Source organism: Balaenoptera physalus (genome assembly GCF_965194825.1).
Source record: "Balaenoptera physalus genome assembly, chromosome: 6".
Classification (NCBI taxonomy): domain Eukaryota; kingdom Metazoa; phylum Chordata; class Mammalia; order Artiodactyla; family Balaenopteridae; genus Balaenoptera; species Balaenoptera physalus.
Window position 1 is genome coordinate 72870378 of NC_138885.1, and position 12579 is coordinate 72882956.

The 12579-nt window shown below is 32.1% G+C and overlaps 1 protein-coding gene across 2 annotated transcripts in view; it reads right to left on the reverse strand.

The window, feature by feature from the left end:
- CWC22 (CWC22 spliceosome associated protein homolog) overlaps positions 1-12579 on the reverse strand; it is a 69689-nt gene that overhangs the window by 14662 nt on the left and 42448 nt on the right. For both annotated transcript variants that reach the window (XM_082466698.1, XM_082466699.1), the window contains exons 7-13: positions 11677-11845; positions 11239-11292; positions 8850-8985; positions 8554-8760; positions 8400-8462; positions 4099-4203; positions 2743-2824 (exon numbers count right to left, since the gene is read on the reverse strand). In XM_082466698.1, coding sequence (XP_082322824.1) covers positions 2743-2824; positions 4099-4203; positions 8400-8462; positions 8554-8760; positions 8850-8985; positions 11239-11292; positions 11677-11845 — 816 coding nt within the window. The remainder of the gene's footprint in view (positions 1-2742; positions 2825-4098; positions 4204-8399; positions 8463-8553; positions 8761-8849; positions 8986-11238; positions 11293-11676; positions 11846-12579) is intronic.

Consider the following 12579-nt stretch of genomic DNA (forward strand, 5'->3'; position numbering starts at 1 on the left):
TCATAACAGATAATAGTAAACAATATCTAGCCCTAAGATTAAAATAGTTCACTGTAGTTGATAAACTTCAATAATATAGCAATACCAAAAAGTATTTTAAAAGATGTGACATTTTCTAGTTTTTTTTTTTTAAAAAACAGAATTAGTACTCAGGAAGAAAATCCTGTAATTTCTGAAAAACAAGTCAAGTAGGTCATGGAAAAATTTTGCAACTTTCCTTTTATATAGTAAGTGAAGAATAAGGGAGAAGGTATGACAGTCTATTTCCCTTGTTCCTGTTTTACTTTAAAAGTATTTGGTGACTCCTTAGCATGACTGTTTTGAAGTTGCACTAAATGTAAATATTAAATGAATTAAATTTGCTTGATATTTTAAACCAAATGAATTCCAGGTTTAACACAATTAACAGTGACTGAGGGAAGGGGAAAGAAAAAAGACTTTACACAATGCCAGTTTTCAAGCCATGCTTACAAATGGTTTGTTGATGTCTCTAATCTAAGGAACTTCAAATTGTTGAGGACATTATAGTCCCACCTCCCTCTGATGCTACAGCTTCAACATCACTTAAAAGCAAGAACCACCAGGAAAGTCTAATTTTTAATAGCAAAGCTAGTTGTGTTGTTTTATGTTTCCATAAATAAAAGAAGACTGTTTAAGGAGCCAGAACATTAAGAAGAAAATCAGAGTACTATTGAGGTCAGTCAACAAGTCTAAAAGGAAAGAAAGTAAAAAAACAAAATCCCCAAATAGTTCAGTTGCCAGAACTTGGTTTTGTTCAGAAGATTTCCAGAAGTGAACAGTTTATATAAATAATCCAACCTCTCAAGATAACCACTGGTGTTATGTTAATGTATTATTTCTAGAATCTGCCTACCTATTTGTATACTTAAGATAATGCTACCAGCATGGTATTATATAGTCTATATTATTAGTTTTTATCCCCACCTAACAATAAATCAGACCACTTGCGCACATCAGTACCAATGCTCCATTAACTTAATTTTCAATGGTGGCATAAATTGAACATTTTGATTATTCATACTGGGCAATAAGATTCTCTCTCTCTCTCTCCCCCTCTCTTTTTGCTTTGAACAATTCTGTGTATAATTCTCTGTCAATATGTATTTCTTTAAGAAATATAATGAAAAAGAAGGGTCAAATGGCAATCAAACTAAGCCATTGATTCATGCTACCAAAAGGCTTTCCATAAAGAATGCACCAATTTAAATTTCCACTAGTAATCTTTCCGTGTATCTAACTGAACTCATCATTACTACTGAGTACTGTTGCTTTAAAAAGATAAAGTAAACCACTTTAGCTGTTTTAATGACCAACATTACTTATTCATCTAGAATAATATTTGTTTGGTAACTTTTTTACATTTTATAATCCCATTACATGAGTCTCCCAACCAAGTCCTCTAAACACCTTTTTATCAAAGTTGTGTTTACTTCCTAAAATTATTTTTACTAGGCATTTAGGGGCTGAGACTCTTAACAAATAACACATAAGACAGTACTTATTGTACTGTTACTAGAATTGGTGCCGCTATATAATAGTGGCTGTCACTTGTCTAATGTTTTAGTTTTTCAAATCTTTTTGTGTGATTCAGAGGTTATCAAGGTTAGATCGCTTAAAAAACAAAGTTTCTTTTAAATAATAATTCAAAGAGCTCCACTGTGACTCTTCAAAGTTAGTGTTAATAGCAATATTAAAGCAGGGAATCTGCTCTTTACAACTGATTACTATTGAATTCCTAAAAAAAAAGGACAAACAAATAAAAGGTCAAACTCTAAGAATAGCTACTTAAAACAAAAATTTCTCACTTTTAAGTTTGTATAAAAAAACATTTAATAGTTTTTCCTTTCATGTGAAAGGCAAAGAAACATGTAAGGGTAAACCAAAAAAATTTCTTAGCAATGTTTTGCTGTTTAAAGACGAATTTCTCTTTTTGAAGACGAATCTAAGCCAAAAAGTTTTCAGACAGACTGAAAACAAGACGACTCCTACTTATGAATCATTTTTGCTATTACATCATACTAAATGGAAATATACAAAACCTAGTAACAAAACAAAACAGAGAAAATATTCCTTCTCTACTGTAAAATATACACGGTGCCCACTAAATCAATAGGCTGATTACCATTCGAAACAACAGATGTACTAAGCATTTAATATTTCCATTTATTTCTCTTTAAAACCAAAGTCACTGCCTTCAAAGGGAATGGTTGTTTTCACGACATCATAGTAGTTCTTGCTTAACATTACTTCAAAGGGTCCTTAAAACCTTCCTAATGCCTACTTCTGTTCATATTCATTTCCATCTGCACAACAAATCAGTGTCCAAACGTCATCATAACAGTGTTTCTCTGCTTAGAGCCAGAGTTAGAAACCAAATTAAAAAAAAATAAAACATTAAACTTCCACTACACAATTAAATACTCTGCTAACTCTGTAATGTAGAATTGTTTTCAGGTTATTAGTGATATTTAAATATAAGAAATGACATAGCTTTAAAAAGAAAAACATTTAATTATGTAACAGATAAGTAAAGACAATTTACTCTTGAGGTGAAGAACCAACAGTAGGAATCTATTAACTGGGGCTTGGGATGGGGGTAGAGGCAAGTAGTTTGAGAATCCCTGCAATAGTATCTAGTTTTCTCTTATCAGATTCTAAAAATCCCATCTGCTTGCCCATCCCCTGTCAAAAATAAGGATCAACTGATCTACAGTATCTTACCTTGACTGAATAGCAAGATAAATTGTACGACGAAATGAGACTAGATTAATTTCTGTTTTGTCATGAATAGTCACCGTTTGTCCTGAAATTAAACATAACCAAATTATAAAACTACACAAATAAATGTGAACTGAAAACGTATCCCTGTATAATAATATTTTCATAATCTATTTAGAATCTATGAGTTTAATAATAATAACACTCTCTTCTACAGTATAAGTTAGTATTTACAGAATTCAAAGTAACTATTTCTAGTCTTTTGCCATATCTTAGAGTATTTTAATAAGTTTATTCAGCTCAAAGAAGTCCAGAACCAAGCCAGGAAAACTATTTTTGTTTCTGTGTCACCTGCTCATTTAGACATTATAAAAGGCTGCACTCATGGAGTTGTTTGGTAAAACATTATTTCCATATTTATAAACCGTTATCTTGATAATTTGAAAGAACTGTAACTTATGGGTAGAAATTCAGTTTCAGAGAACACTGGATCATCATGACAGGTTTAATAGGTCCAATAGAAATATGAATATTTGTTAAAATTTTCTCTTACCTAATGCATGAAAATTTTCCTTATAAACATTTAATAGTTTTTATTTGAATAGTATTTTCACATTAAATCAAAGAAATGCTAAAGTTAAATGTAGTACATGGTTAGGAGATGTTTTAAATGAGGAAGACAATGGAAAAAATCAAACTCATTTTTATAAACTATGTTGTAGAAGAGCTACTATACTCTAAGACAGAACATTACGCCCTAAAAGGGAAAGATATACTTTTAATATTTTCAAATATGTAACGTAAGTAAATATTGACCAGTGTATGTGCTGATGTTTTAACTGAGACTTAACCAAAGTAAAGTTCTGAGCTTATTTTCCTGTGAAATAATATAATCAAAGCTGAAGAGGAAGAACATCATGCCTGCTTCTGTTCAAATATAGCTTTGGGCCTCCCCACTCTATTTTTCCAACATAAAGAGCAAATATCTAGTCACTCTCATCTGTTACATTCATGCCAGGGTAACATAAATCACATGCCCTCAACATGAATGTACCCTTTTCAGAGTTTATAATCAAAGTCATAAAGTGTCAAGTTAAAATTATGTTAATATTAAAAAATGAATTTCCTTGTTTAATGCTTTCCGAGCAGGGTCTTCCAACCTTGGCAATACTGGTATTTTGCTGTGGGGGGCAGTCTTATGACTCACAGGATGTTTCACAGCATCTCCAGCCTTCACCCATTAGATGCCAGCAGCATTGCTTGCAACCCTCCACAGATTAAGAGCCACTGTTTTAGAGGACTACAGTAGATTACCTTGGGAGTATTTTACAGTCTTATTTGAATAAGCTATACTTTTACCTTCTTCATCTTCTTCTCCCTCTTCCTCCTCTTCTTCCTCCTCCTCTTCACTACTCCCAGCATCCTGGTCTGTGTTTGAGTCACTATCTCCTTCATCAAGAATTTCTAAAAGAACAAAGATAGGTTTAGGAAAATATGAATGAGCAAGGGATACAAATGCATCTCATTCCAAGAAGATAATTCTCAGTTCACTGCAACCCATAGTGGTGTTAACAGTTTATCAACCAGCGAAGATGATCACACAGGCCTCATGTTATTCCCTGAGTATTCAGAGAGCATTGTAACTAATTTGACTAGAGAAAGCCGTATGTGTAATTCTTCTGCCAGATAGAAAGTGGCCATGAAACAAGCAAGGGATGAGAAGAACAAAGAAAAAGCAGATGAAGGTTTTCCAAAAGAGCAAGAGCACTGGAACAATAAACTAGGCAGAGAAGTTAGCATATTGGAGTCAAAATATTATTAGTTCATCATCAGAAAGAAGATAATCTATCGTAAGAAGCTAAGGCTAGCTATAGAGAACAAGAATTTAGGCTAAGAGTGTTTTTTGAAAGACAAAGAAGGGAGAAGAAAAAATCGTGTAATTTAGCATTCACTTTACATAAATAGTGGTGAGATTTTTATTAAAATGTATACTTATTAAATAGAACATTACAATCAATCCATAGACTTTCCATATGTACAACAGAAACGGAAGTTTAAAGGCCTTTAAGAAAAACTGGTAAGATGAACACTTCATTGGAATATCATTTCTTAAAATACATGTCACATTAAGAACTGGGCGAAAACAGTGATGTAAATAAGAGACTACATAAGGCCAGTCATCATGTTAATGGTAATAAATGACAAAAACTAGAATCGTATTTTGCCCAATGGTATGTGCTCTGTCTGACAAAGATTTTACAAACCTAGACAACAATTCACTTCTGCATTTTTATTATAATCAGACAGGACTTAATATAGTTTTGGGGTCAACTAAGTTTTAGGAAAATTCTAATTTCCTTATATTTAACCAAGTAGTATACATCAGGAGCCATATGTAATACTTAATGTTAGCAGAGAACTTCCTACTGTGAGAAACAAATCATTTTACAAAAATGGAGAGCTGTCATTCAGCCCTTAGCTGGCACACAAGTCTCCTTGAGAATATTTCTAATAAATTGTGACTTCAAGAAATGATCTGAAGTGTCTAGTTTATTATGACATAATGTGGTTTAGACAGACCTTTAAAAGAGGAAACTGTTTAGTATTCAATAGTAGGAAGACAGGCACTCCTGCTGTTTTCCCAAATGCTGTAAGACCTAAAACACAAGTACACCTGGGTCACTCTAAGGTGCTAATTACTAAAGCTGTGCCCACTTCCTCCTGCAGCTATTTTTTAATGCCAACTCTAGAACATTTTCTGAAAGAATTAAGGTCAAATGGATTGTCTAGTCATTTACATCATCCTCTCCTTATCTCTTCACTTTAAGATCTACTTACTGAAATCACTTAGGCCATGACAACTGGATTTTATTAACTGAATAAAGCAGTGGTTTCCAAGCATGGTCTGTGAGTCCTGGGGGAAATCACTGAGACCTGTCAGGTAGTCTGTGAGGTCAAACTATTTTCATAATAATACCAAGGTATTATCTGCCTTTTCACTGTGTTGACATCTGAAATGATGATGCAAAAGCAAGAGGGGTTAAAACTTGCTGCATCCTGAGCAAAATCAAGGTATCGAACTGCACTAGCAGTCATTGTACTCTTTACTGCCACACTATTGTAGTAGGGGAAAACACACACACACACACACACACACACACACACAGAGTTTCATTTAAGAATGCCCTTGAAGAAAAAATATAAAATTATTAATTTTGTTAAATCTTAGCCCTTGAGTATTGGCATTTATAATAGTCTGAGTAAGAAAATATGGAGTTCATATATAGCACTTCTGTTAAAGACAAATGTACAATGGTGGTGGCTATCTCGAGGAAAAGCACTTGTGTGACTGAGTTGCAAGATGAATTAGCCATATTTTTCATTTTTACTTGAAAGAATGGCAGACAAACTAGAGTTGTCAGGTATTTACCAGACATTTTCTCAAATATAAACAAAGTGAGATTATCATTTCAAGGAAAATGAACACAGGTATTTTCAGGTATTTGCCACCATGATCAAATTAAGAGTTTTCAAGAGGAAATTAGAATTTTGGAAAACTTGTATCCATCCCTGTGAGCTTGACAGCTTCCCAATACTTAGACTTTTCTGATAAGATAGGTGGTAATATGAATAAATGTGATTTCTTGACATTGTATTAATGTGTCAATTTAATTTTGAAAATGTTAACATGTTAATACTTGGAAGATGTCAATAATTCAGTTAATCAGTATTTTCTAAATGACCAATGCAACATGTTATGAAATCACACATGAGTAAAAGATCCATTCAAAGTGACAGGCCAATGGATTTTAATGTTAACAAAGTATGAAAATTCGTGGATATTGTTTCAGGTTTCACAATGCAATTAAATCATTAAGAAGCTACTAGCTATTAAATATTAATTGGAATAGTATTAAACAGAAATATACACAATTATAATTCTGAAAAGGCTATTAAAATACTCCTCCCTTTCCAACGACGTATCTGTGGTTAGGCTAAATTTCCATCATATATTTCAATCAAAACAACCTGCTGCAACAGACTGAAATCAGAAACAATATGAGAATCCAACTGTTTCCTATTAGGCCAGACATTAAACTGCACAAAATATATAAAACATGCCATTCTTTTTCTTAAATTTCTTTTTGTAGTTATTTTCATAAAAACATGTAACTTATGCAAATATGTACTAGGTTTATTATTATTTTGAAATGATCTAATATTTTTTATATTCTCAGTTTTAATTTCTAATAAGTAAATGTCAATAGATACAACTCACATAAACAAAAGCTCTTTGGAGTCCTCAATAATTTTTAAGAGTGTAAAGGGATCTTGAGACCACAGAATTTAAGAAATGTTGTAATAAAGTACAACTTTCTTGGCCAACTGCCAAGAACCTGAAGAAATGGATGGGGAATTCCCAAGTTCAAAAATAAATAAATAAATAAACAAAACCATACCAGGTATAATAAGAATCCACAAAATCATTTGCCGTCTTTTAGGGAGACAGTAGAAAAAGAAGTTCATAAGAAAAGAAGAAAATGGGTTTAAGGGGTTTCTCCATGTTTGGAAACTAAATTTATTAGAGAAAAAGGAATCTGGCTGTTGCAGTGAAACCCCCCTAGGAAAACACAACTAAAGAGAGAAACCTATTTGCCGTACCAGATTTTTAGGATAACGTATAAAATTGGAAGCTTCTTACACCTTTACCCTTCAACATTTCACTTCTAAGCGTGACTAAAGCATAGATTGCAGCAATGACAGAGTTCTACGTCTCTGCTCTCTCTTCCTAGGAGCTTTCACAGCTGCAAGTATTTGTCAGGTAAAATCACAACTCAAGGGAAATAAACCCATGAAATTATTATATAATTATAATATATAATATATATAATTATGTAACAGAATATAATAGAATGATATAAGTAACTCTGGATATTAGCTTTAGAAGAAAAATAATGACACACATGAAAAAAACCCCAAAAGACCCCGCAGTACCAGTGTCTAAATACATGCTCTGTGGCAATATAAAACACTGTGTTTTATTTATCCTTACACAAACAAGTAACATTTACTCTTACATCAAACAAGTAATTTGTTCTAGGTGACTAAGCTAGTAATGGCAAAAACAAAATACAAACCAGTATCTGTACAAAGTTAGTGCTTACAATATACTAATGATGTACAAATGATAAAATAACCAATTTACCCATTTATTAAGTATATTAAATACCAATACCATATCTAGCACTGTGACTGATTTTATCAGAAAAATATCAACCTGCCCTCAACAAATAATGAAGTATAGAACTTTATAATAAAGTACAGCACTGAATTGAATATTAAATTGGGTGGCAATTTAAGTTAAATAAAGGCCATTGGTAATACATGAATATTTCTTAAGAGGGATGAAGCTTAAGAGCTGCATAATTCAATAGAAAGAGGAGAGGGAAAATGAGTTAAATAATTTAGAATGAACTAATACCATGGATAAGCACTAGAGAGAAAAATAATGCATGGGCAAACAGTGAAGAGAATGGCTTCATAGAGCAAAGATTTCAATAGGTGGCGGTCAGTGATCTATACCATTCTATCAGTACTATATCGTTACATAAATTGCTTCTACTTATCCAAAGGAAATTATTTTGTAAAATTCTACATACCCTTCTTAATAGTTTTGTACTTCTCTTCATTCTCCATAAAATTAGGATCCATCTTGAAAACATCTCAAAAAAAAAATTAAAAGTTAAGTTAGTGTTTATTTTCTATATTTACATTTGTTTGTACTCCACTTCCCAACGCCCACCCCTGACTTACTAAGAACATCTTCTGGATTATAGTCATCTTCCAGAGGGAGCATATGGGTGAACTGATCATCTTCTTCAACTAAGTCAAGTCCTTCTAGGACAACAGGGTGGTCCTTGAATCCATCCTTCCTTACAGCAAACATCACTTCAATCATATACTGAACTCTTTTGTCAATTTCAGACTCATGGAGAATGTTTCGAAGGCGTTCAAATATAGCTAAGTTAAGCAGAAAGAAAAGAAAATAAGCAATACATATTACAATACTCAAATAAAAGCTCAATATCAAACCAAGGATATATACTTACCATTGATTCCTCTTGGTGACACTTGTGTTAATTTGAGACCACATTCCTTAAGAAAACCAATAGCTACTTCAACACTATCATCTGTTGGTCTTTCCAGGAGCAAAGTGAGCATTTCTAAGCATAAAACTTCATGAGCCTTGAACAGAATGAAGACACATAGAACAGAGAAAATGCTTTTACATATATTAATCTACTACTGATGGTCATTTTAAAAATTAGTAAATCTAGCTTTTGCAGTGATAATAATGTACATATGGTGAGCAAAGATTTATAATGTACATAAAAATACTCCAAATATGGGATACAATTTTTCTTTCACTTCCATTATGCAGCTGTTAAGAATTTTCTGATTTTTCCAAAAGTCTTAATTTACTACACTGAATACAATTATATGATTTATCTCCAGAAGAAATATTCTTCTTATACTCTCTATATAGGAAATATATATTAGCTATAGGAAATGCCATAATTAACCTCAAAATATAAGTTAAAAAGTCATTTACTAATTTTTAATCTGAGATATTTTTATAATTACTATATGAAGAACAGTAAAATGATTCTTTTTATATCATTCTCCATGACCACAACTCTATATCCATTTCCCAATTCATTCTCTCAGCAACTCTGTTAGCAAATAGTTCTTAAGTTACATGAATACTAATTTTCTCAGAAAATATCTTTCCAGTAATTTATAGCATACAACAACAGTTTTGAACACTTCTATTTTTAATTAAATCGAACTCTACACTGGCCATGGTCAAAATTTAGAATTTTATAAACAATGCCAGGTAGAGAGGGAATAAAGTTCTACTGACAAGCTTTGCTGTAAAAGAAAATGGACTTAGGAAGCATGTTCAAAAGACCATATATATGCCTTTTTAAAACTAGACTCTTATTTGAGATGGAGAGAGACAAAGTCCAAATCTCAACTCAGGAAAATATCCTCTTACATTTAGCACAACATCAAAAATACATACTGCTTTTATTTTGGCAAGGCAGGTGAGGCTGAAGTCTTACGTTAGGGACAAGAAAACACTGCCCAGTACCACAGTTTGGAAGATGTAAAATATTTATCATTTTAACTGGTTTATGTCAATTCCAAAAATATCTCCAATATAAGTGTAATATATACTCAAAAACTGAAACATAATATCTGTGCTGTTATAGATTATGAAATTAGGTTTACAGACATGTGAAATTAAGTTTCCATGGTCTTAAGTAGAAAATTATCACTGTAATAATATGACTAGGTTAAAATCTAAAAGGTTTCTTAAATGAATAGTGGAAAGAATTTCATATAGGAAAAAATTAAAATATTATTAAATGTTAGAGAAATAAGATTAAGTGTGACTTCAAAATTCTTCCTTATGTATAGATATAATTTAAAAAACAAAAATATATATCTGAAGGAAAACTGTGAGTATGAACAAGAGCAATTTTACTATTTTCACGTTTAAAATGAAGCTAAATCAAAACTCTCAAACAGTGGAAGAATACAAAATAAACACAAAAACCAAATAATAAAATGATAAATTTCTGCATTTAAAACAGATTAAAATTATTTAATCTACAATATTTTATAAACTGATTCTAAGAATATATGAATATATGCATATACTATGTAGTTATATATATGAATATACACATATACTATGCAGTTCGGGGGAATAGCATGCTTTTTAAAGAATATCAGCTATTAGGTTTTCATGAACACTTAGGTACAGGGAAAAGAAGAAATAGCAACTTTTTAAATAAAAACACATTACACGGGCTTCCCTGGTGGCATAGTGGACAAGAATCTGCCTGAGAATGCAGGAGACACAGGTTCAATCCCTGGTCCAGAAGATCCCACACGCCACAGAGCAACTAAGCCCGTGCGCCACAACTACTGAGCCTGTGCTCTAGAGCCTGAGAGCCACAACTACTGAAGCCTGTGCACCTAGAGCCCGTGCTCCGCAACAAGAAAAGACACTGCAGTGAGAAGCCCACGCACCACAACAAAGAGTAGCCCACACTTGCCGCAACTAGGGAAAGCCCGCATACAGCAACAAAGACCCAATGCAGCCAAAAATAAATAAGTAAATAAATAAATAAATAAATAAATAAAAATTTTAAAAAACAAAAAACAAAAAAACACATTACACTCTTTGAAGGAAAAATGTGTAGTAAAGTAACCATGTACAGTATTAAGAGTTAGATAAATTTGATAAAACACTTGTTCTGAGTTCCTCTTTATATTAAAAAATGCACTTATTATAGTTCTAAAATTAAAATATTCAACATACTTTTCCAAAGGACTATAAATCAAAACAAAGATGTCACTGAAGTGGCATCAAGCCTGTGGTCTAATGCCACTGAATGGAACCAAATTTTGAAAATAATTACTTACCACATTTTGGTTAATAAGATGTGCCACAAATTTTGAAGCCGTCAGACAAAGTGGCTGAAAAGAGAAAATAGGGACAAAGTTAATCTATAAACTAAAACCAATTTTCATTTATCTACAGAGTCTACAGTTCACTTACATACTCTCCTTAAAATATGTAACACGCAAGGTAATTTTAACTTGTAAGAAAGTTATAAAATGAAAACTAATACATATGAAAAAGTGCCATTTTTGGATCAACAGTTACAATTCAACAGTTAAATGCCATCATTTTTGCTGCTCATTATCAGAGGCCAGGAATATTTACTAGAAAAAAGTTCTCATGAAACATGCAATTTTAAAAAGAATTCCTACATAGAAATCAACATTGCTCACTACAGTTGATACTGGTTTATTAGTCTGCCATGTGTAGCAGTCTACTTACAAGTCCATTATATATACCTTATCATTTCTCCGATAGCCTTTTCGAAAATTAAGAATTAGCCTTTTGAGGATTAATTCTCCAATTTGTGGAAATTTTGAGTTGATAATTGCCACTAATGCTGCATAAACATGGGTGAAGATTGGAGAAGCACTCTGTGCTTGCAAAACGGATCTGGATAGCAGGCCTCTGATTAAAAGAGAAAAGAAAAGGAGTCAATAATAATCACCAGTTTAATTAGAAGGAAAAAAAACTCAGTTAAAATCCAGCTATATTACTCCTCTGTAAATCATCATAAAAGCTAAATCAGGACTAAATTTTCACCGCTCTTATCTAGGGGAAGAGTTTGTCTTACTAATAAATAAAAACTGGTTTTGAGGAAACAATTTTCAATTTGTACATATATAAAATAGACAGATTTAATACAATATTTTTTTCAAAAAATTTTCTAAGTATAATTTCTCTTTTCCAGCTCCTGTTCATTACACCTAATCATGAATTTGAGTTTTCAACTTCTTGTATTAATTTGCTTAACTTTATCAAAAAAATGAAGGGAGAAAAAACCTGCTTCAAAAGTACCGAACTTAAAGTAAAATTTCCACTATGGGCCCATCATTCATACAAGTTAATTCTGGGATTAAAGACAAATCTGGGCGGTTTCCATCTTTAAAGATAGGTGTAAGTCTATTGTTCTTGAAAATAAAAGTGGAAATATGGAATTCTCCTAAGAGAGATAAAGACATAATCAAAGCACTGCAAAAATAACGCTAAAACAAGGACAGGAAAATAAAAGGTTCTACCTTCTAACTCATTTTGAAATGGGCATGTTTCTACATATATTTGATAAGAGGAGAGATACAAAGTGGGCTAAATGAAGAGTTATTTTTAGAAATGTAATGACAAATAATTAATTATTGGATTGT